At 38.3% G+C, this 25,604-nt stretch overlaps 2 protein-coding genes and 1 long non-coding RNA gene across 5 annotated transcripts; 2 read left to right on the top strand and 1 right to left on the bottom strand.

Annotated features, from left to right (window-relative positions):
- Window positions 1-5,102: 5,102 nt before the first annotated feature.
- On the top strand, window positions 5,103-24,947 carry LOC100692805 (thioredoxin). 3 transcript variants are annotated; one of them, XM_003447535.4, is made up of 5 exons: window positions 5,103-5,255; window positions 6,046-6,150; window positions 6,623-6,688; window positions 7,311-7,376; window positions 7,905-8,173. In XM_003447535.4, the coding sequence occupies exons 1-5, from the start codon at window positions 5,232-5,234 to the stop codon at window positions 7,965-7,967; spliced, it is 324 nt and encodes a 107-aa protein (XP_003447583.1). In that variant the 5' UTR covers window positions 5,103-5,231; the 3' UTR covers window positions 7,968-8,173. The 3 variants fall into 3 exon arrangements, with proteins under 3 accessions (XP_003447583.1, XP_019209098.1, XP_003447577.2); XM_019353553.2 differs by lacking the exons at window positions 6,046-6,150; window positions 6,623-6,688; window positions 7,311-7,376; window positions 7,905-8,173 and adding exons at window positions 22,756-22,860; window positions 23,425-23,490; window positions 24,089-24,154; window positions 24,685-24,947 and having other exon boundaries at window positions 5,124-5,255; XM_003447529.5 differs by lacking the exons at window positions 5,103-5,255; window positions 6,046-6,150; window positions 6,623-6,688; window positions 7,311-7,376; window positions 7,905-8,173 and adding exons at window positions 22,010-22,156; window positions 22,756-22,860; window positions 23,425-23,490; window positions 24,089-24,154; window positions 24,685-24,947.
- Window positions 12,097-16,379, top strand: LOC100691639 (prostaglandin reductase 1). The gene is made up of 9 exons (XM_019353546.2): window positions 12,097-12,181; window positions 13,178-13,304; window positions 13,428-13,473; window positions 13,569-13,628; window positions 13,923-14,090; window positions 14,579-14,852; window positions 14,933-15,038; window positions 15,772-15,890; window positions 15,994-16,379. The coding sequence occupies exons 2-9, from the start codon at window positions 13,199-13,201 to the stop codon at window positions 16,102-16,104; spliced, it is 990 nt and encodes a 329-aa protein (XP_019209091.1). The 5' UTR covers window positions 12,097-12,181; window positions 13,178-13,198; the 3' UTR covers window positions 16,105-16,379.
- Window positions 15,248-21,444, bottom strand: LOC102079462 (uncharacterized). The gene is made up of 3 exons (XR_003219483.1): window positions 21,397-21,444; window positions 20,519-20,632; window positions 15,248-15,688 (listed from the first exon to the last, which is right to left on the bottom strand). It is a non-coding gene; the product is annotated as an uncharacterized LOC102079462 (long non-coding RNA).
- Window positions 24,948-25,604: the final 657 nt, after the last annotated feature.

Below are 25,604 nucleotides of genomic sequence, written 5' to 3'. Positions count from 1 at the left end.
TCAAGCTGATAACAGAGACAGTCTTTGGGTTGTCCCTGTGCACATTTTTCACTACCAGTTTCCTTCTCATCATCATCGCGAGTTTATGCTACAGATGTCAATAAAGCCACAGTGAGCAAGAATAAACAGAGCAACACTTTCCTTGGCTCAACACTGAAAAAAGGGCCATGTTGGATTTACTTAATTCAATAGTGGACACTGGTTGCACACAAATGTTTTGCTTTGGCAGAAACTTAAACAACTGAGTTAAATCAACACAACTTATTCTTATTCAATAAACCTGTGCATTTTGTGTTGATAAAACATGATTGAAACATGTTTAGAGGAAGTAAGTTGAGCTCTTGGAATATTTTAATGCTTTGCAATTTTGTCATTTTATTTCAACACTATTCAATAACTTTTAGCCCAGTACTACTTGATCACTTAAATACTACATGTTGTCTTCATATTACATAATGTTCAACAAAGTTTAGAGTCTGGTTAACATAAGAATTGAATAGATCTATTGAATGACTACCTATCCTCCTACCACCATGCCACCAATCCAGGCTTTCTGTACATTTTTGTCCTTGAGAGGTGTGTGTGTAGTTATCTGCCTCTTATAACTCCAGTTATTTTCCCTCAGTTTGAAATCTCGTGTGATCTTGTTAATTTCATGAGTCCAGCAACTAACCACTCTTACTAGATTGTATCATGTCATCTCAACAAGAACAAATTAAGTTGTTGAATTTCATATAGATCCTACGTGATTTAATTACGTTCAAGATAGAAACATGACACTTTTGTGTTCAAATTACAAGGTAGACTTTTTTAATGTAACAACCACCCAATTTACTTTTTTCGGTATACCAATAACAGTAGAAGCGGCTGCTCGGCTTGACTGAGATGGATGCCTTCCTGAAACCACGATCCAAAGCACGCAAGACTGAAATCCCGTGCGGTGTCGCGAGATTTAACACTGCTATATTATTGACTTACTTCACTCGAACATGATATGAACATTTTAATCTAGCCTCTATGCATATCATGTAGTTTCTACACTATATAGTTACAATTAACTTTAAAGCATGAGGCAATTGTGTTAAATACACGCAAGATGCTCACATAAATCCAAGAGATGGCCAATCCCTTTTTTTCAGTGAACATCTCAAACAGTTCAGCAAATATCAGGAAAAACACAAACAGTTTTTATGCAGTTTGGATCTGGTAGCCATAGCCTGGATGGGGTTTTCTTGTATTTCTCAAGGAGCCTAAAAAAACAATAAGAATTTTTTTAAAAAGACCTATCAAGTCAAAAAGAAATCAAAAATATTTAAATTCACTTGAGGGGGGGGGAGTTTCCAGAAGCGAGGAGTAGAGCAGCTAAAGGCGTTAGACCTCATGGCAGTCAAAATGGGGAAGGGTCGGTGAGACTGTGAGAAGAAGAAGACCTGAGAGTATGAATGACATACAGCAGTACAGAGAGGTACTGTGGAGCTGAGGACCAGAGTCTTGAATTAACTGGAAAACAGTGGAGCTGCTAAAAGACAGGTGTGATTAACCAATTGAAGAAGTTCTGATGATGATGGGAACAACTGAAGTTCCTGTATGGACTTGTGAAAAAGGATGTAAACAAGCTGTGAGCAAGGATGGCAGTACTGTTAGGTGAGAGAGATGGATGTGGACCGCAGCGGCCACTCGCTACATTTTAAGGCTCTACAAAGATTCACCACAGAAGCATAAATCAGATGTAAGAGTTCAGAAAAACTAGCTGGAAAATGCTGGAAAACTTTTAGGTGAACTCTCTGATTTTGAGCAGTTCTTCTCTGCTTCACGTAATCAGCCAAAAACCCAGTGAACTAACAAAAACAAAGGAAGAGGCTGCCATCCCATCATGCATCTTCATATTCAGGTCTCACAGTTTTTGATGATTGAACGTAAAGTTAATTTAGATAAGCGCTCAGATTCTTTTCAGTGTGGCTGTTCGGTAAGAGGACCTGCTTCATGGAGTTATGAATTTCACTTTAATCTGATTGTTAGGTATCGGTATCGGTCCGATACTGACCTAAATTACTGGATCGGATATCGGAGAGAAATAAAAAATGTAATCCGATCCGAAGTATCACAAAATCACCTCACAAAACGCGCTACTTGGAGTAACCCAGCTCGGCGTATCGGAGCAGTATGTGTCATGTGATAGAGCGGCTGTTGTCTGCAAGACCTGGCAGCGGTCTGTTGGAGCATTTGGAGCCTCTCTAACATGCTTCCAAACCGCGGCATTTCATCTCGGCGAAAACTATCTCAGAGAAGTAAAGCAAGTGTGTAAGTTCATCCCTGAATGTTTGCATAGTATTTCCACGTTAAGCTTAACAACTGATATAGTGAGCCACAGCTGGACTGGCCATCGGAGTTCCATATTGAGGTGAAAAGGAAGCAATTTGTCCCGTACTTCAGCTAGAATTAAAAAAATAGACACAAAGCTGGAGTTATTCTGTCTTTGATGCGCAGTTGCATCTACTTCTCTCATTCACTCCTCCTTTCTCTCCTGTTATTACTTCAAACATGAAACTGATCAATGATCAGCTGATCGGCTTTTCTGCCGCAAGTCCCGTCTTTCTTGTTTGTTTATCACCCACTTTGCGTTAGACAGAGGAGACCAGCGGATAAACAACAGCAGCATGTTTAAGCTTGATCAGCTGTTGTTAGAACGTATTTAATATTACTTTCTAGTATCAGCTGAGGTTTGCTGGAGCCACAGCTGTAAAAGCTGCTGGTCATGATATCGGTTTGGATATGTGGTGAGAGGGAAACATGAAGATGAAACCAGGAGATGTCCTTACTGAATCATCAGAGCTGAACAGGTGATGGAGAAACAGGTTTACCTTTTAGGTGACATGAATGAGTTGAAGGGAAGTTATGAACTGTTTCTGAGAGACAAATAACACCAGCATCCTTTTCTACGTAGCTGACAGCTGGTAACTGTGCAGGGGCGGGTCTAGCAAAGTTTTGTCGGGGGCCAGGTAGGGCATTAACAGGGAAAGGGGGGCACAAAGAAATACTTTCCTTTGTTATGTCATTTAAAAACTTTGAATAAATAATTATATGAATCTTACAACAAAAGTGGTCATCTGATTAAATGTATAGAAATCCATTATTGTCTATAGTAACTAATAAGTCTAATATACACCCTAGTAAGCTATAGTACTTTTTCCTTTGGGAAGACACCATAGTGCAGTCTGCAATTCTGTTGAAGATGTTGAATCTGTTTAATTATTGTAGAAAAATAATTGATTTCTGTGCATTTGTTTTACACTTGCATTAAATTAAAGTTGATTACATCCATTAAGGGCGGGGGGTGGTTCCCTAATATTTTTGCTGGGAGTTGGCAACCCTATTAGTTATGTTGCTTAATATTTCCACTAAGTACTCTTTAAAATACCCAAATAGGGAGGATGGTTTAGGTTTAAATTTATTAGATTGATCAGTGTTGCTGAACTATAAAGTGTTTTGGGTGCAGTATATTTTTTGCAAACAGGTATAACAGAATAGCTTCAGTCTCTTGTTTTTTAAAACTTGAGTGTGAACTTATACAAAATGCAGCAAGATATTTATAAAAAACAGTTTTATTGATTACAAAATGCGCTATATCGGATTCATATCGGTATCGGCAGATATCCAAATTTATGATATCGGAATCGGTATTGGACCTTAAAAAGTGGTATCGTGCCATCTCTAATTGTTACACACTGAAGGAAAACAAGGTTCATCCAGATGTCCAAAAGTTGAATCTGTTCATCTGGACGTAGCGTTTTGTGGGAGAAACGTTTCGTCACTCATCCAAGTGACTTCTTCAGTCTCAGCTGACTGCAGGTTTCCCCAATCTTATAAACAGTACATTTGCATAATGACTGAAACCAGCCCACTGAAGGAACAATGGGCTGTGAGGTCAGTTCCTTAATCATAATTATGCAAATTCCCATGACCATTGATCAACAATCACTGACCAAAACCCACTGATCAAAGAAGACTGATCAATGGCCATGAGTACCATTCACAGAGAGTTGGGGAATGGCTGCAATCACAGCATTGTAAGATGGCGAAAGATGTACCCTTAGGCCCCCTCCTCGATTCAGAGATGGTCTTTCCCTTTTCACGTAAAAGGGAAAGACGCTACGTCCAGATGAACAGATTCAACTTTTGGAGATTTACTTTCCTGGATGATTGAGAATGCATCAAGACGTTCATCCAGATGCACATGAAGGTTTATTGCACTGAAACACAGCAAAACAGTTCAGTGTTACTGGCGGCTTCCATTGTAATAACTGGCCTGCGTTACTTTTGTAAAAGATTATTTTGACAGTTACCCGTTTGGCTGAGCCGCCACTGCCACCTACTGGCGAAACTAAATATCGCCCTAACATCACATCAGGTGGGAGCAAATGAGCTTTTCGCTCTGTGTTATGATGCAAACTATTGTCACAACAATTAGCAAAAAGGATGATGATGGGGGGGGGGGGGGGGCACGAACACATAAGGAACACATCTGAGACTTGTTCTTAATGCTCAAAATACTCCGGGTGCCACATGATGACCTTCTTTAGGAACACTTGCCAAACTCTGTCTTTACGCTAGATTTATACTTGCCATCTCCATTCCACTAGAGGGAGATGTTGCACTGCTGGAGATCTCTACGCGCTATGGAGGTGCACAGTTATTTTAGACACGAATCTGATGTGAATAAAATAATTATATGTGCTGCTTTTAAGGACCTGACTGGTCGAGGGGATTGAAGCGCTCCAGATATAAGAGCGCAAACACTGTTAACATCTCCTACCAGTTTCAGCCTTTTATCAGAAAGCTGTGGTGAGGATCAGCTTCATGGTTACACAGGCTGATGACGGTCTCTCTCATCCACTGTTTACTTCAGGAGAGTCTGTTTCTACACCTCGTTTCTATGAGTCCTGGTCTCATAAGAGTCTATGAATGTGTGTGAGACTGGCTGAATGACCTGCAGAAAGCGCTTGGAGTTCTCGGCTGAGTAGAAAGGCGGTATAAAAAAAAAATCAATCTATTTACGGTTCAGCTCATTAAAAATTTTTATTGTGTAAACCAAATGCAGAGACTTCCGCTTCGACTGCTGATGGCTAACTTTACGCAGAGTGTTTAAAAGCTTGGGGCGTGTGCTGACCGCAGGTCATTTCCAAACTTGGAGGTTCGTTGTTGTGTCTTAGAAACATTCGTCAGCAGTAATCATGGTTCGCCAAGTGAAAAATCTGGTAAGTTGGTCTTGTTTGCTCTTCTTTTCGTGCCTCTGTCCGTTTGTAACACATTAATGGATGTTTTTACGCACTATGGTTTTATAGCGGAGCAGCTGTGCCACAAGCGTAAAAACAGTTTTGGGTATGTACGTAGATTTTTAGAGAAACGCACCTTAAACAAGCTTTCCAAATCTAATTGTAGTTATGGGTTGATTGTATTGCATTTGTGTGGAAATAAACGTCATTTCAAATGAGTTTATAGCCTCAAACGACCACTATATCTGAAATTTTCGTTTTGTGAAAGGGGAAACTGAGCATGGAAACATTTAGACTTGAGGAAGAGTGGAGAAACCTCAGAGAACAGCGTCAACATAAATTTCTTTGACGAAGAGAAAAAAATGCACCATGAAGACGCAAAAAACTACTTTGGGGGTAAAATGAGCTCGTACTGATCTGCGTAAATTTTAAGCAAACACTTACATGCAGTCTCTAAAGGCTTTTTTGAGCATGGGGAACCTCTGGTATATACAGTTAGGTTTGGTGTAAATCTTAACGAGCAGTGTAGACGTGCCATACTAAAGCTCAAGTTAGGCAAAGTGAAAGTGAAATCTTTCTGGAGGAAGTGTTGGGCTGAAATCCTCTGTGTGTAAATACAGCTGCAGGCAGCGATCACGAGGAAAGTGGACAACAGAGCTGTAACAATCTGTATTTTAATGTGAAACACTGACCTCTATTTTTTTGTTGTCAGGTTAATTATAAGATTCAAATGTATTTCAAATTATGTTGTTGGTTTTTGATTTCTCTCTAGGAAGAGTTCAATAAAATCCTGTCGGAAGCTGGAAACAGCCTGGTGGTGGTGGACTTCACAGCCACTTGGTGTGGCCCCTGCCGAATGATTGCCCCAGTGTATGAGGTAAATGCTGTCAAAACTAAAACGACTCCGAACTCTTGCATCTGCATGTCGATCTGTGCTTCCACACTTTATGAGAATCTCTACAGTTTTCTCTCTGTCCCTCACACATTACAATAAGCTGTAAATTGGGATGGCTCATGAGCCAGAGGGTCACTATGGTACTGATGCTCTAGTCCCAGAGTCGACACTCTTAGCATCACTTTGACCCCTTTGCTCCAATAACCGCAGCAATGCTAAAGATGGCATTTCTTCAATAAGTTACGTTGTGAATTTTTTTTCCAACTATAAGTTAGATCAGACACATTAAGAAATTACGATTAAGATAAAAACAACCCACGTTTTTTATGGTACAAAAGAACAAACTCAGACTTTCATTTTAGATGTTTCCCCTTTTGATCCTTCATAAGTGTGACGTGGCAGCAGATGAACTGTACAAGTTTTCGTGTTGACTCACTGATCTTCTCTCCTGCAGCAAATGGCTGCGGCGCCTGAAAATGCCAATGTGATTTTCCTGAAGGTGGACGTGGATGCTGCCCGTGTAAGTCTGTGTTTGACTTATTTCCTGATGAGCCTTTAGAAGCAGTTGGATTACTTCAGCTGCTGCTGCCAGCCCTGTGCCAGCGCAGAGATCCTCGACACGTCTCTGTACAATTGTAAAAATTCCTGTCAGACATGTTTGTGGTTTTTGCAGCGTTTTATGGAATTTTCTCCACTCTCACACCCAAATCAGAGGCACATGTGAGCACGTCACAGCGCTGTGCACAAATTGTAAAGTAACCTCTGGTATTTATTGGAAGAATTATGAAAGGACTTGTTTGTGTGGCTTTGTAGTTTTGAGCTGTGGTGTGGGCTGCTCATTGCGAGCCGTGTATAAGGATCCACAACCGGCTGGAATGACAAATGAGAGTGCAGAAAGAGTCAAACAAATTGCATAAAGATTCAATTCTGTGCTGTGGGAAACGGGCAACACTGAAGTCTGAAGGAGAGACTTTGGCTGATCATGGGTAGCTGAAGAAGCCCGTCTTAGTCACCCTATGCTTAATGGCTTCTTAATTGGCCTCTCACCACATCTACAGCTACAGTTGGTCATAACCATCTATAGTCAGGGGAGATCAGTGTTGATGGCCCAGTGAGCTCATCTGATGTCTTTGCTCTTTCAGGATGTGTCCTCATCCTGTGGAATCAGATCCATGCCCACATTCCAATTTTACAAGAATGGCCAAAAGGTAAGTGCTACGTGTACCTGTCAGCTTGGTGCAGATGTTTGGCGTGTAATAGATTTTTGGACACACTGAGCCTCGTGCAATAATGATCATTCTCAAAATCTCAGAATTGTTTTCAAGTGACATATAGAAGTGATCTTTAATATAGTGTTTGGCATTTACCTGCCGGAAAAAGGCCTCAAATTTTATGTTGCTTGAAGGATTCCTTCCTAATCTTGGAAAGTAATGCTCTAAAAGCATGTCATACATGAGTCACTTAATATTTTCTAATGACAACAAAGGCATTAACCCTTCTGACAAATAGAGGCGAGCTCGCGACATTAAACACCAGCTTCAGTGATCGAAGCCAGACCTTCACTCAGTGGTCTCAGGATTAAACAAATTGAGTTAAATATCTCTCAGAAATAAGGGTTTAGGTTCTTGTGTGAAGCTTATTCTCTATTATTTTACATTTTATCTAAGATAAATGGAAAATTATGTTTTGTTTTAGGGTTTTTTATGACATTTTTACCCTCTATCCCTGTTTTTCAGGTCCACGAGTTCTCCGGAGCTGATCAAGCTAAACTACGTCAAAAAGTGGAAGAGCTGAGATAAGAAGTCCAGTCAACACACGGCCATGTTGCAAAAAATAAAAATGCCTCACATTATCATCTGTACATGATTCATGAGCAGGCAATAATATATCTACATATCCTTTAATATTGACATAGCTTCCTTGTCTTAACAAAATATGACGCTGATAACTTTTAACTCTGTTTTTGTGTTCAACAAAGTATACACAATAAATGGATTACATCAAATCAACAGACTCGATGGTATTTTATGCTTCAATAAAAATGGGAGAATAGTTTGCACATGTGCAATGGGGCATCACAGCAACAGCTCTGACACACTGTACAGGTACAGCTTCATTTCACAAAAAATTTCAGAGCTGAAAAACACATTTAAGTTCTGTTTAAAAACTGCAACCAAAACGATTGTACACAAACTTCCAAGTGTCACAATCTCTTTTCATCTCATGTCAAATGCTTTGACTGAATTTTTAAAATATTTCATTAAAAATAACAGCTCATTTTGCATGTGGATTTGTATACATGCATGTTAGCGTGCTAATTAACCCTAAATAGACTGGAGCTGAGACTGATGGAGCTGTTAAATGACAAAATTGAATTGTCACGATGATCATACTACATACAGGATGTACAGCAGCTGGGATTGGCTGAATAACGGCCACCACCCATGAAAACATTTCCAGAGCAGTTACTGTGGAAAACATCTGCACAGAACTTCATGACAATCCAGCTGATCAGCCTTACTCTTACGCATTAAATTTATCTTTCAGTCTTTTTCACCAGCGCACCATGAAACAGTGTGACAACCAGCAAACAACCAGATGCCACGTAGCACGATGCAGCAAAGGTTTGGGCAATTTGCATAGGAAGTTGGGCGACATCTGAGAATGAGCTGAGAATGAGAATTTCTTGTGTTAGACCCTCTTACAACCACTGAACTCACTTGTTCCCACTTTGCACCAACAGGTTGTTGTTACTGTGCTTTTGAGCACCAGCATTTGTGTTTTTCTTCAAATGCATGAACTGGTTTTTGAGTAGGTACTGGTACAATGCCAATGAAACCAGTGGTTAAAACCGGCCTATCAGGCTGACTCTTCTGTTTTGTGTCAGTGAGCCTTTGTTTGAGCACAAGTGAGGAAGAGGACACACACACACCCTTACACACACAGACATATCAAATTACAGATTACATTACAAATTACAAACACCGATTCTATTCCTGTGAGCGAGTTACGCAGTGAAGAAGATACTCAACAAAAATGCAGTGAAATAGGAAAAAATGAGTCCTGAGAATGAGGTCTACAGCAGCTTTGGGCCATTTAACCTAATGCACACAAACAAAGGCAGTGCAAACACATCAGGACAGCAACAGTGTATGCAGGGAGGCAGGAAAGAACTCAGCAGCTGTTCAGGGAAGCTTAGCCTGGATCCAGCCCTTGTTTTTAATATTTCATATGTAAAACATCTGACTGCTAATTTGAGTTTCAGACTGCACACAGGGATTCAGTGTGGAGCCCAATCAGTGTTTTGACTGTCTGCTTTAGTATCTGTACTTGTGCATAGATAAGAACGGGTCCAACATGCACCAGACAGACAGATAAAAATTTATTTGTCCATTTGGTAATAATTTAAAGAGCAGCTCTAAAGTCCTCTGTGTTAGTCTGATGAGCTCTTACAAACTGACTTTGATGAAATTGAATGAAAATGGATTTTTAACCCTTTTCTTTTAATTATTTATAGCAGTAAACTATTTTTCAGATTATTAAGAGAGTAACATCCTCATGTTTCAGCTATCATGTGAATGTTTTTGCATTTGTTTCTAATTCAAATGCAGCATTTTTTTTAATGATTCAGTCTTAAACCGTCGACAGGTGTTGTTTTTGTTCAGGCTTGTGCCGAGTGAGAAAAGCAATTTCTAAATTTCCCAGATTCCTGGATTCAGTTCAGCTGGCGCTCCCATCATAGCAAAGCTGATATGATGTGTGTTTCTGTCGTTATGTTTGCTCAACTGGTTGGAGTTACAATAAAAAGTCAAGAATCAGGTTACACTAAATTTAACCTACTGATGTCTTGCATGGCTGATTTTTTTAAAATACCAAATGTTTTAACATATAACAAATATTTTTAACAAAATGTCTTAAAATGATATCACTTGGAGTATTTTTACGTAGTTATCCAAAAGAATGAGATAAGTGCATCTCTGGCTGTTAGTCAGGTATGTGAAAGTGCTGTGTCATCGGAAGTTGTTTTTCTTGTTTAAGGGTGAGGTTTTTCCTGCATCCAGTCTACAGAAAGTATTCACACAGTTCATGATACAGAGAAAGATAAGAGGTGATGGAACTTCCTTTTACGTTGACTACCTGAACCAACCAGGTAGCAAATCACCCAAAATCTTAGTAACCTAACCTGCTTCCATACAAGCTGTTTTCTGTGGACTGTCCTTCACTATACCAAAATCTTTCTTCCCCTGCACTGTGCTGGTTTTTATACCCCAAATGTTGTCGTCTGCTTTTGCCCCGAGGTTTAAAAGGCCCGTGTGTTTCATTTTTCTTGCCCTTGTGAAACCCTTGTGTAACTTGGATTTTGAACAGCGAGTCAATATATATTATTGCTACTTGAAGCCAGAATCAGAAGATGGAGAACAATTAATCCTTTTGACATCATTTAACTATTCAATGACTTACATGTTACTTACAGCTCTAGTTTGCATCATTGATATGTTTCAGAGATATAGCATTAAAACATATCCCAGCTTATCCGTACTGTATGTGGAAATGCTTCTCGGCTCTAAGTCACAGATCACTCCTGATACGACTCAAAAACCAGCACATTTCACCAAACTCAGACTGCAGATTAAGAGCAGCTGAGTGGGCGACTTCTTGTCACGGCATGTTTTGTGAAACTGATTAAGGAACTCAATAATGATGCAAAGAGTTTTGAGTGTGTGTTTGTCTTCCTGTTGTAAAAGGGATTTTTGAGAATGTAAACAAGCTGCCACACAAGAGGAAATAAGGCACAAGAGTTTATATTTCTCATGTTGGCAGGTGGGGAAAGTGGAGCTCCCACCAGGGTGTAGCTGTCGTCACACTGAAACATCAGAGGATGCCCGGTGTTCACGTTGAGCGCCTGCACCTTACTGATGTAGCCAAAGCAGAAAAACCACAGGGATGTGACATAAGATGTGTTTGATGCACACGCCTCCTTTCAGTTCTTTGCTTGCCATGCTGTCACGTGCTATTGGTCATACAGGTAAGCGACTTTGGGCCAACCAGCTGCACAATGACGCAGACGTGACATGCAGACATGCAGGTTAGGCTCACTCGTTGCTTGCTCAGTTTGCACTGAGGGAGGAGCCCCGCGGGAGAATGAAGTGACTGTGTTATTAAAAATATTATTTCCGACACACCCCGGCCTGGTGGGTGTGAGAAAAGGCTGTGGTCCTAAACCTTGCAAATGAATATTAAAGTAAAAGGAACCTGAGTTTGTTTACAGCTGAACTGTAGAGGGGTTTACATTCCTCCTGAGTGCTTTACGCCGCCTAGTGACATTGTTGAGCACATGTACCATGTCCTGGGATGGCACATGTACAGTAAAGTCATATTGCCATTAAATCAGAAATTAAAGAAAAAAAATACTGTGGTTCCACTTTCCACATTATTTACAAGTTCTCTTTTTAATCACTCCTCAGATTTTGGCCTTCAAGTGTTATTTTAATCCATATTTATGACAACAGACAGTTGTTTTTGGCCAGATATCTTTGTGTCAGTAGACTTAGTGAAAAAGAAATCGCTGAAAGAGATGCAGAGGAAAATGAACTTTTTATTTTCAATGTGGAAATAAATGTATATAAAGATAGAAAAGATACAAGTAATATGATCCAGGTTCAATCTAAAAATGTCTCACCTGAACTTATTAGTTTCCATATATATCTAGAAATGATGGATTACAGTCTCAGTGTGAGGAACTCAGAGGTTTAAAGTGATATTATTTTTAAATTTGGGGGAGAAACATCTGTAAAGCAACAAAGAAAGCTGGATGTTGGTCTTTAACCTTATTGGCAGCGTGCCCTCTGTCACACCTCAGATGGTGTGCTGAACTTTCGGCCAATAAGACTGAACATTAAAAGCGTGTCTCCCACTCCTTTCTCCTCTTAAGCGTTCGCAGACCTGCCTCTGCTCACTTCTACCCACTCTCGCTCCACAGCTTCCAGCATTTCTCTGTGAAGAAAGGCGAGCGGTAAGTTTCTGAACTGCATTAAGTGTGATTTTACTGGAGGAGGTAACTCTGAGGCTGAGCAGCAAACATCAGCAGGGGGTCGGTGTTATCTCACTCTGACCGTGAAATAGTTGATGCTCCACTACAGTGTTCGCTTTTATTCACTGTAAAGTGTCAGTTCACTGATGTGGTCGTAACATCTGAACTTGTTTTTACGTGTGTATACTTGGATGTAAATGGTGAATGGACTTATTCCCACATTATTTATTCATTGCACATAAAGTGACATTTTTCCAGTTTTGTTGTTTCACTTTTAATTATTTGTTAAATAATTCAGCTGGTTGGAGGTCAGACCACATGTTAAGCATAAATCCATCATTCAACATGTTGCATTTGAATACCTGCGTTAAAAAAGTTATCTTAAAAGTGATTTTAGAGAATTTATTTAAGAGCAAAAATGGCCTTATCAAAAAATGGAGAAATTATTATTAAGAAAGCACACAAAGGTGGGGCTATTGTGGTCTGGAGCAAGAATGAGATTATCAAAGAATCCTGATAATTAAATAACAGCGAGTTTCAACACTATTGATGTATGATCCCACTGAGTCTCTAAAATTAGGATTCAAAGCGGTCCTCTTAGAGGCCACAAGCTCTGGAGTCTTTCCATATTTTCAGGCTGTTTGTACGGAAACGATTTTAGTGTTTCCAAAACAATCAGACTGAACTATGAGCATGATTACACATATTGCTGTTGCTGTTTGTGACACAGTTTAAGTTCTTTTTAAAAGTAATAAAATGTAAAGCATTTAAAACTAAGACTTTAAAATTAAGACTTATAGACATTAATATTTACCATAAATATCACAAATATGATTACTTAGAGACACAAAGTGTCAGTTCACTGATGCGGTCGTAAAGACTGAAAGGTGAATGGACACGTACTTTTATAGTAATATTTTTACTCTCAAAGCACTTGTGTGTAAATGTGTGTGTGTGTGTGTGTGTATTTACTTACAGCTGCCGTAAAAAAGAAGAATCATGGTGAAAGCTAAGTCATGGGTAATGGCTAAGCACTTTGACGGCTTCCCAAAGAAAAGCGACTTTGGGCTGAAGGTGGAGGAGCTCCCTGAGCCCAAAGATGGAGGCAAGATAACTTTAATATTTCTATTTGCTTAAGGAGTTCACGCTCTTCTTTCTTTGTTTTTTCTTTTCTTTTTATGTCAAACTTAGCATCGACCACTTTAAATGAGTTTACTTTTGTTTGCAGAGGTGCTTCTGGAAGCAGTGTTTCTCAGTGTTGACCCATACATGAGGTGAGTAGAATAATATAAAGTATATAGAGGATTTTTAAATATATTTTATATAGTAACACTGCTGATATAAATCTGTTGTAAAACACTGTTCAAAGGCTGTTCAGCAAAACCCACATAAAAGAAGGAGGTGTGATGATTGGAGAACAAGTGGCCAAGTAAGTTATAATCTATAATTTTATAATGTTATGCATAATATACTTTATAATATAATATATTATATTATATACTTATATATTTTATATACAGGTCCTGAGAAGGACCTGTATAATGTATAATACATAACATATTATAAAATAATATTATGTATAACATTATATATATACATATATATATATATATATATATATCTATATATATATATATATATAGATAGATATATATATATGTATGTATAATGTTATATGATATATGCAATTATATAAAATAATAATAATGATGTTTTCCTTTAGAGTGATCCAGAGTAAAAATCCAGCGTTTCCTGTGGGAAGCCACGTTGTGAGTAACAGTGGGTGGAGAACCCACACACTCAGTGATGGGACCGGCCTCACTCCCATCCTGCCTGAGTGGCCTAAAGATGTGTCCCTGTCTCTGGCTCTGGGTACCATCGGGATGCCCGGGTAAGACAGATTTAAGTAACCTGCATGGATCATAGTCATTTTCTATTGGACGATAAATCATGGCAGGATGTTCTGACTTTTCCAGCAGATAGATCCATGTGAAGTTTTATCAGCTGAATCTTAAATGCAAACCAAAAGCAAACACATTGAGAAATTCATGTCAACTGCTTAAGGAGGTTTTAAGAAGTTACTGAGTTTTACTCTCATATGCCATCAATACTGCATAACAGACCATGGTACATGGTACAATAAACCTTAATAAATGTTAGTTAAGATGATTAGAAAAAAAAGAAAAAAAATTCCCTTTTAAAAAAATAAGTGTCTAACTTCAGGTTTTTTGTCCTGTTGGTGAACTGAACTGAAGTCACTTCCAAAGCACTGATGAATAATGTTTTTATAAAAGTAGTTAGAGTTTAAATAAAGCTCAAAGATTTTTGTGTTCAAATTGAGGCCAAACGGCTGGATTTACTGTTTCTGTCTCTCTGCAGACTGACGGCTGTTTATGGGATAGAGGAAGTGTTGGGATTCCAGAAGGGTGAGACCCTGCTGGTGAACGCTGCAGCTGGAGCGGTGGGCTCCGTGGTGGGACAGATCGCCAAGATCAAGGGCTGTAAGGTGGTGGGCTCGGCGGGCTCTGATGCCAAAGTGGCTTACCTCAAAGAGCTGGGATTTGATGAGGCCTTCAACTACAAAACTGTGGGTTCCCTGGAGGAGGCTCTGAGGAAGGCTTCACCTGAAGGATACGATTGCTTCTTTGAAAACGTGAGCAGTGGTGGTGCAGTTTCAAGCTTGCATGTAATATTTAATCACTGCTGAGCTCTTCTCTCGATCTTTGATTTTAGGTGGGAGGTTCTGCTTCATACGTCATCCTGCAGCAGATGAAGAAATTTGGAAGAATCGCTGTGTGTGGAAGTATCTCCACCTACAATGACAGTGAACCCCAGACAGGTTTGTCATTGCTCTAGTTTACTTTACCTTGTCAAAGACATGAGCTCAATACAGACTGAATCATAAGAAATAATAAAAATAATATTGAGACAAAGACCTATACATCTATACTGTCAGATATTTCTTGAAAAATTAATATAATTCATTATCTTATATATCTGGCATCATTTAAAGGCATCATTTAAAGGCTACACAACTACTTTAAACCCTTTGAAGAAATGCAGCCACAGTTATAAATGTTACAACTGCAAATATGCAGACAGTACCTGTGTTAGAAACTTTTCTCAAAGTGCATGGATTCAGGATCTCACACACTCGGAGTGATGGAGTCACTCCAGCAGATTGTGAGTGTGGATAGAGGATTAACACACACATTTCCAGTTATTTTACAGGTGTAAACTTAAAGATCCTCAGAGATAAAGTGACTTGTTCATGTCCGTTTGATCCACTGACTACAGCAAGTTTTTATAGATTTTGGTGTTAAACTCTTTATTTAGGCTAAACTGTGGGGCTTCATTATAGCTTTAACTGTATCTGAGTAGTACTCAGCAAAGGTGGGCACAGTGACGTCACTGGATGGCCCTGGGTTCTTCTCATGTGAGTTATTTTCCACTAGATGGAGATGTTGTCCTGCTGAAGACCCATAAGATCTGTGGAGGGACACAGACAGTTATTTTAGATATGAATTGTAGTTTCATCGTTTCATTTTTCTCTTGAATGATCTGTATTTTAGGGCCGTACCCCTACTCCACCATGCTCTTTAAGGAGCTGAAGATGGAGGGCTTCATATACAGCAGGTGGCAGCACAAGAACCATGAGACCCTCAAGAGACTGTTGGCGTGGGTGAAAGAGGTCAGTTATTTAGTTCTTTATCAAGGAGATAAAGATGTAAACATCAGTTCCCCATGTTTCTGTGATGTATTGTATTTGTGATCTGTGTATTGTGCGTCCACAGGGCAAACTGCAGTGTCGGGAGCACGTCACAAAAGGCTTTGAAAACATGCCGGCTGCTTTTATGGGAATGCTGCAGGGAGAAAACATCGGCAAGGCCGTCGTCTCAGTCTGAAGAGAAACAAGAGTTCACTGCAAGAGAGGCAGCCTTACTGAAAACTGCCATTATTACACAATCTATGAATTAAAGAAGAATTAATCAATAACAATAGAACACCCTAATTTCACATTAACATTTCAACTTCTTGATTAGTTTTGTAATCACAGTCATATCAAAGATTAAAGCAACACTGGGATTTAATCTCATAGTTTAGTCATTCAAAGAAATGTGATTTCTAATCTAAACAGCATTACTTCATAACAAATCATTAAAACTACGTCTGAATTTTTTCCGGTCTGAAACATTTTAATGTGTAGTTTTCAAATTTGTCTTTACAAGGATTAAAATGGTGATCACTCCAAGCTTTCACTTTGTTGTGGTGAACAGTGTGGATTTACTACAACATACTGACCAAGTGCTTTGTATTGTCTGGAAGTCTGTGAACAATAAAGTTTTTTCTCACCCTGATCCTTGTGGCTTCAGACTCTATCTATCTATCTATCTATCTATCTATCTATCTATTTAATCATCATCCATCTATCTATCAATCTATCTATCTATCTATCTATCTATCTATTTATCTATCATCTATCTACCTATCTATCATCTATCTATCTATCTATCTATCTATCTATCTATCTATCTATCTATCTATCATCTATCTATCTATCTATCTATCTATCTATCTATCCATTTATCTATCATCTATCTATCTATCTACTTATCTATCTATCTATCTATTTATCTATCATCTATCTATCTATCTATCTATCTATCATCTATCTATCTATCTATCTATTTATCTATCATCTATCTACCTATCTATCATCTATCTATCTATCTATCTATCTATTTATCTATCATCTATCTATCTATCTATCATCTATCTATCTATCTATCTATCTATCTATCCATTTATCTATCATCTATCTATCTATCTATCATCTATCTATCTATCTATCTATCTATTTAATCATCATCTGTCTATCTATCTATCTATCATCTATCTATCTATCTATCTATCTATCTATCTATCTATCTATCTATCTATTGATCTATCTATCTATCTATCTATCTAGCTATCTAGCTATCTATCTATCATCTATCTATCTATCTATCTATCTATTTATCTATCTATCTATCTATCTATCTATCAATCTATCTGTCTATCTATTTATCTATCTATCTATCTATCTATCTATCATCTATCTATCTATCTATCTATCTATCTATCTATCTATCTATCATCTATCTATCTATCTATCATCTATCTATCTATCTATCTATCATCTATCTATCTATCAATCTATCATCTATCTATCTATCGGTTTATCTATCATCTATCTATCTATCTATCTATCTATCTATCTATCTATCAATCAATCTATCTATCTATCTATCTATCTATCATCTATCTATCTATCTATCTATCTATCTATCATCTATCTATCTATCTATCATCTATCTATCTATCTATCTATCTATTTATCTATCATCTATCTACCTATCTATCTATCTATCTATCTATCATCTATCTACCTATCTATCATCTATCTATCTATCTATCTATCTATTTATCTATCATCTATCTATCTATTGATCTATCTATCTATCTAGCTATCTATCTATCATCTATCTATCTATCATCTATCTATCTATCATCTATCTACCTATCTATCATCTATCTATCTATCTATCTATCTATTTATCTATCATCTATCTATCTATCTATCTATCTATCTATCTATCTATCTATCTATCTATCATCTATCTATCTATCTATCATCTATCTATCTATCTATCTATCATCTATCTATCTATTTATCTATCATCTATCTATCTATCTATCATCTATCTATCTATCTATCTATCATCTATCTATCTATCTATCTATCATCTATCTATCTATTTATCTATCATCTATCTACCTATCTATCATCTATCTATCTATCTATCTATTTATCTATCATCTATCTATCTATCTATCATCTATCTATCTATCTATCTATCCATTTATCTATCATCTATCTATCTATCTACTTATCTATCTATCTATCTATTTATCTATCATCTATCTATCTATCTATCTATCTATCATCTATCTATCTATCTATCTATTTATCTATCAATCTATCATCTATCTATCTATCTATCTATCTATCTATCATCTATCTATCTATCTATCTATCTATCTATCTATCTATCTATCTATCATCTATCTATCTATCAATCTATCATCTATCTATCTATCTATTTATCTATCATCTATCTATCTATCTATCATCTATCTATCTATCTATCTATCATCTATCTATCTATCTATCATCTATCTATCTATCTATCTATCTATTTATCTATCATCTATCTACCTATCTATCATCTATCTATCTATCTATCTATTTATCTATCATCTATCTATCTATCTATCATCTATCTATCTATCTATCTATCTATCCATTTATCTATCATCTATCTATCTATCTACTTATCTATCTATCTATCTATTTATCTATCTATCTATCTATCTATCTATCTATCATCTATCTATCTATCTATTTATCTATCATCTATCTACCTATCTATCATCTATCTATCTATCTATCTATTTATCTATCATCTATCTATCTATCTATCATCTATCTATCTATCTATCTATCTATCTATCCATTTATCTATCATCTATCTATCTATCTATCTATCTATCTATCTATCTATCTATCTATCTATCTATCTAACATGTGGTATCAGGAGTATTTGTTCATGAACATCACAAATAAACATAAAGTGACATATAGTTAATATTTAGCTTCAGTTTTTTTAAACCCATTTTTGCACAGACTGGATGACTCATCACTTTCATATCTGTTACTATGAGTTTGATAACAGTGAATGACCATATTTATTTACAGCTGCCATAATAAAAATTCATCATGACTCAAGTGAAGTTTTGGGTCATGACTAAGCATTTTGACAGCTTCCCAAAGAAAAGCAGCTTTGAGCTCAAGGTGGAGGAGCTCCCTGAGCCCAAAGATGGAGGTAAGATGAGTTTGTTTTTTCTCTTTACTTAAAACTTGAGCAAGAATCTTCAGTTTTTGTTGAAAAACGAAACATATAGAGCTTTAAATGGTTTTTTTTACAGAGGTTCTGCTGGAAGCTGTATTCAGTGTCGACTCGTACATGAGTTGAGAAGAGAAAAGAGTGACTTATACTGAATTATTTTCACTATAATTAACACTCCTGATAAAAATATATTTAAAAACTATATAACACACTACTGGTCTCAACAGGCCGTTCAGTTGAATCTGCATGAACGAAATAGATTTGAAGATTGGAAGTCAAGTGGACAAGTATGAAACAACAACACACACAAACGCTTTTTATCTGTTGTGATGTGACTCTGATGTTTACTGAAACATGACACTGTGATCATTTGCTGTTAATTAGAAAGCATTTGCTTCATTTTACAGTCAAAAACAAAACGGCATAGATGTATAAAAGAGGAACATTGTCATGCTGATCTAGTTTATGACGACTGTTCTATTACTGTTATGAAGCCTCGAGCTGATCATTAGCCGAATCAGGCCCATGTCAAATACTCAAGTGAAGTGAGATCACCTTCCATGTGCTGAAGCCTGAAAGGCCTTCAAGCTAATAACACAGAGACAGTCTTTGGGTTGTCTCTGTGCACATTCCTTCTCATCCTCATCACACATTTATACTACAGATGTCAGTGAAGTCACAGTAAGCAAGAAAAAAAAGAGTAACACTTTTCTTGGCTCAACCTTTCAAACAGCTAAGCAAATATCAGGAGAAAAACTGCCGTAGCCTGGATGGTGTTTTCCTGTATTTCCCGGGGAGCCTAAAAACAATAAGTATTAACAAAATTACCCATGTAGTCAAAAAGAAATTGACAATGTGCACATTGGACCAACTGAAGTTTGTGCATGGACTTGTGAAGAACCCCAAAAAGAAGAAAGGTACAGTAATCAGTGAAGGTTATAACCAAGTTGTGAGCAGGGATGGCAGTACTGTTAGGTGAGAGAGATGGATGGAGACCATGGTGGCCACTCGCATAGTCTACATTTCAAGGCTATACATTAATTCACCACAGAACCCTTGAGAAGAACCTGGAACTGGTAATTGAGTGACTGAGCCCCTAACATCATCAGCTCAAAGGAGCTGTTTTTCCATCTACTTCAACACAACCTGTAGGCTATTTCTACAGTGAGGAAATTTCACAACTGAACTTGTTGCACAGGTGACATCCTATCACTGAGCTCCTGAGAGCGACCCATTCTTTCGCAAACATTTGGAGAAGCAGTCTGCATACGTGCTTGATTTTATAGACATGTGGTCATGAAAGTGTTTGGAACCCCAGAGTTCAATGATTTGGATGTATGAGTGAATATTTGGCAATATTGTGGCTCACCTGTGCTGTAAACGACAGCAAATAATCAACTTCTCGTTTATTAATTTATTTTCCACTAGAGGGAGATGTTGCACTGCTGAAGAGTTCTACGTTGTGCAGGCACACAGTTCATGTCTAAAAAAAAAAAGAAAGAAAGAAAAAAGAAATGAATCTGATGTGAATTCATTTCTATATGTGCTGCTTTTAAGGACCTGCCTGGTCGAGGGGATTAAAGTTGTGCTCCAGATAGGAGCAGTTTCGGCCTTTTGTCAGAAGGCTGTGTGGAGAGTCAGCTCCATGCTTACACAGGCTGCTGACGGTCTCTTTCATCCATTTTTTATTCAGGGATGTCTGTGTCCCTGCACTTGGCTTAGATGAGTCCTGGTCTCATAAGAGTGTATGAATGCGTGTGTGAGACTGGCTGAATGAGACCTGCCGAATGCGATTGGAGTTCTCGGCTGAGTAGAAAGGCGGTATATAAATACAGTGTTGGGAAGGTTACTTTTAAAATGTATTCCATTACAGAATACTGAATACATGCCCCAAAATGTATTCTGTAACGTATTCCGTTACGTTACTCAATGAGAGTAACGTATTCTGAATACTTTGGATTACTTAATATATTATCGTGCTGTTTACAACTACGTGAATGTACTATTGCTGTGATTTATTACTGTTACTGAAGGTCCGCGGCTCCGAACCGTAGTAAAGGGACCTCTGGCTAATACGGTGGGTTCCGTGTCGGGCTAGTAGCCGAAAACTAGCTTTACTTTGTTGTCTGGGTCAACTTTGCTTGCCAGAGACAGAGAGAGGCGTTGAAAGGCTGCTCCAACGGAACTTATTTTTTCCGGAGGAAAACACGAACACAGTGTACAGTTGAGTCTTAATAGCTTACTTACAAATGGGCTCGTCAGGCACTCTTCTTGGCTGCAGTGGTTATTATTATATTTACATGCTTCCAGCTCCCGTTTTTGCTCCGTGACAGCTCGGACTTTTCCTTTCCCTCCCTCCCTCGCTCACAGACACATAACGTGTATGGTAGTCCATTCTCCCTGCAGCACGGACTACACTGCCCATGAGGCTACATTCTTTAGGGCCATGCCTGTAGCATTCTGCCTTTTAGCTTAGCACAACAACAACAACAACAAAAAAGCGCTCTCTCACCCAGGAAACACGCAGAGAGAGAGCGTCACCCTGTAACCATGGCAACCGTAACGCTGCCGCCTGGAACAACAGAACATAGCTGTCAAACAAACCCAAATAATCCTGATCCGCGATAATATGAAACAGGAAAGTACCGCCGTGTAATCCATTTATTTCAACAAAGTAACTGTATTCTGAATACCACCTTTTTAAACGGTAACTGTAACGGAATACAGTTACTCATATTTTGTATTCTAAATACGTAACGGCGGTACATGTATTCCGTTACTCCCCAACACTGTATAAATATCAGTCTATTTAAACTTTAGCTTATTAAATAATTTTATTCTGTAAACCAAATACGGAGACTTCCGCTTTGACCGGCGCTGCTGATGGCTAACTTTACGCAGAGTATTTAAACGCCTGCGACGTCTGCTGGCCGCAGGAGGTTCCCAAATCTGAAGGTTTGTTGTTCTGTCTGAGAAACGAATCATGGTTCGCCAAGTAAAAGATCTGGTAAGTTGGTCTTCTTTGTTTTGCTTTCCGTGCCTCTGTCCGTTTATAACACATTAATGGATGTTTTTACGCTTTCTTGTTTTATATCGGAGCAGCTGCAGGTGTGCCACAAGCGTAAAAACAGGACGTTAAAGAAGCTTTCCAAAGCATGTTGTAATTATGTGTTGCCTGTATTGCATTTGTGTAATAAACATGAGAGTGTCATGTGTCATGTGAGAAAACCCTACTTTTGGAGTAAAATGAAGTGTTTAATTTAACTTTATGCAGATCTTATATTACAATCCTTAAAGGCAATTTTGAGCAAGGGAAGCCTCCAGTATATACGGTTAGTTTTGGTTTAAATCTTAACAAGTATTGTAGTTGTGCCATACAGATTGCCCGAGTTAGGCAAACTGAAAGTGAATGCTTTCTGGTGGAAGTGTTGGGCTGAAATCCTCTCTGTGTGAAAACAGCTGCAGGCAGACATCGTGAGGAAAGTGGACACGCGCTAAAACAAACTGTATTTTAATGTCAGATGTTTCTCACATTGAATGTTTTAAATGTGTGTTTAGCTTCAAATGTGTTTCAAATCCTGTTTTTGTTTTTTGATTTCTCTCTAGGAAGAGTTCAATAAAATCCTGAGAGAAGCTGGAGACAAGCTGGTGGTGGTGGACTTCACAGCCACTTGGTGTGGCCCCTGCCGAATGATTGCCCCAGTGTATGAGGTAAATGCTGTCAAAACTAAAGTCTAATTTTAGCTCATCGACTCCGAACTCTTCCATTGGTGTGTCGATCGGTGCTTCCACAATTTATGAGAATCTCTGCAGTTTTCTGTCTGTCCCTCCCCCCACATTACAATAACCTGTAAATTGGGAAGGCTCACGGGGCAGAGGAGCCACTAAATTACTGATGGTCTAGTCCCAGAGTCGACTCCCTCAGCTCTTATTTTTACTGACACTAAAGGAGCAGCATTTTGACACCTTTGCTGCGATAACTGCAGCACTGCTAAAGATAAACTTGTTGGAAAAGTTGAGAATTTTTTCTTCTAAATGAGATTTGACACATTAAGAAATTAACATTCAGATTCAGGGGATTTATTAGTTTAATAAACGATTTGCATTATTAAATTACAGCTCATAAAAGGTGGCACTTAAATAAGAGAACAAATTCAGATTTTTATTTGAATGTTTCCCCTTCTGATCCTTCTTCAGCGTGTTTTCTCACTGTGACGTGGCAGCAGATGAACTGTACATGCTTTTGTGTTGACTCACTGATGTTCTCTGCCACAGAAAATGGCGGCGGAGTCAGAGAATGCGAACGTGATTTTCCTGAAGGTGGACGTGGATGCTGCCCGTGTAAGTCTGTGTTTCAGTTAGTTCCTGATGAGCCTTGGATTACTTCAGCTGCTGCTGCCGGCACAGATCCTTGACACGTCTCTGTGCAGTTGTATAAATTGCTGCCAATCATGTTTGTGGTTTTTGCAGCATTTTATTGAATTTTCTCCACTCTCACACCAGAATCAGAGGCACATGTGAGCATGTCACAGCGCTGTGCACAAATTGTAAAGTAACCTCTGGTATTTATTGGAAGAATTATGAAAGGACTTGTTTGTGTGGCTTTGTAGTTTTGAGCTGTGGTGTGGGCTGCTCACTGCGAGCCGTGTATAAGGATCCACAACCGGCTGGAGTGACAAATGAGAGTGCAGAAAGAGTCAAACAAATTGCATAAAGATTCAATTCTGTGCTGTGGGAAACGGGCAACACTGAAGTCTGAAGGAGAGACTTTGGCTGATCTTGGGTAGCTGAAGAAGCCCGTCTTAGTCACCCTATGCTTAATGGCTTCTTAATTGGCTTCTCACCACATCTACAGCTACAGTTGGTCATAACCATCTATAGTCAGGGGAGATCAGTGTTGATGGCCCAGTGAGCTCATCTGATGTCTTTGCTCTTTCAGGATGTGTCCTCATCCTGTGGAATCAGATCCATGCCCACATTCCACTTTTACAAGAATGGCCAAAAGGTAAGTGCTACGTGTACCTGTCAGCTTGGTGCAGATGTTTGGCGTGTAATAGATTTTTGAACACTATGAGCCTCGTGCAATGATGATCAATCTCCAAATCTCAGAATTATTTTCAAGTGACATATAGAAGTGATCTTTAATATAGTGTTTGGCATTTACCTGCTGGAGAAATTTTATGTTGCTTGAAGGATTCCCTCCTAATCTTGCACAGTCATGCTCTAAAAGCATGCCATACATGAGTCACTTAATATTTTCTAATGACAACAAAGGAATGAACCTTTCTGACAAATAAAGGCGAGCTTACGACATTAAACACCAACCTGAGGAGGCACCTGTGATCGAAGCCAGACCTTCACTCAGTGGTCTCAGGTTTAAACAAACTGAGTTAAATATCTCTCAGAAATAAGGGTTTAGGTTCCTGTGTCAAGCTTATGGTCTCCTATTTTACATTTTATCTAAGATAAATGGAAAATTATGTTTTTGTTTTGGGGGGTTTTATGACATTTTTACCCTCTATCCCTGTCTTTCAGGTCCACGAGTTCTCCGGAGCTGATCAAGCTAAACTACTTCAAAAAGTGGCAGAGCTGAGATAAGACGTCCAGTCAACACATGGCCATAAAAATAAAAATGCCTCACATTATCATCTGTACATGATTCATGAGCAGGCAATAATATATCTTCATATCCTTTAATATTGACATAGCTTCCTTGTCTTAACAAAATATGACGCTGATAACTTTTAACTCTGTTTTTGTGTTCAACAAAGTATACACAATAAATGGATTACATCAAATCAACAGACTCGATGGTATTTTATGCTTCAATAAAAATGGGAGAATAGTTTGCACATGTGCAATGGGCCATCACAGCAACAGCTCTGACACACTGTACAGGTACAGCTTCATTTCACAAAAAATTTCAGAGCTGAAAAACACATTTAAGTTCTGTTTAAAAACTGCAACCAAAACGATTGTACACAAACTTCAAGTGTCACAATCTCTTTTCATCTCATGTCAAATGCTTTGACTGAATTTTTAAAATATTTCATTAAAAATAACAGCTCATTTTGCATGTGGATTTGTATACATGCATGTTAGCGTGCTAATTAACCCTAAATAGACTGGAGCTGAGACTGATGGAGCTGTTAAATGACAAAATTGAATTGTCACGATGATCATACTACATACAGGATTTACAGCAGCTGGGATTGGCTGAATAACGGCCACCACCCATGAAAACATTTCCAGAGCAGTTACCGTGGAAAACATCTGCACAGAACTTCATGACAATCCAGCTGATCAGCCTTACTCTTACGCATTAAATTTATCTTTCAGTCTTTTTCACCAGCGCACCATGGAACAGTGTGACAACCAGCAAACAACCAGATGCCACGTAGCATGATGCAGCAAAGGTTTGGGCAATTTGCATAGGAAGTTGGGCGACATCTGAG

The sequence above is a fragment of the Oreochromis niloticus genome, linkage group LG3, assembly GCF_001858045.2.
Source record: "Oreochromis niloticus isolate F11D_XX linkage group LG3, O_niloticus_UMD_NMBU, whole genome shotgun sequence".
NCBI lineage: Eukaryota > Metazoa > Chordata > Actinopteri > Cichliformes > Cichlidae > Oreochromis > Oreochromis niloticus.
Note: the sequence above shows the minus strand (reverse complement) of the source record. Positions and strands in the feature narration are given on the sequence as shown.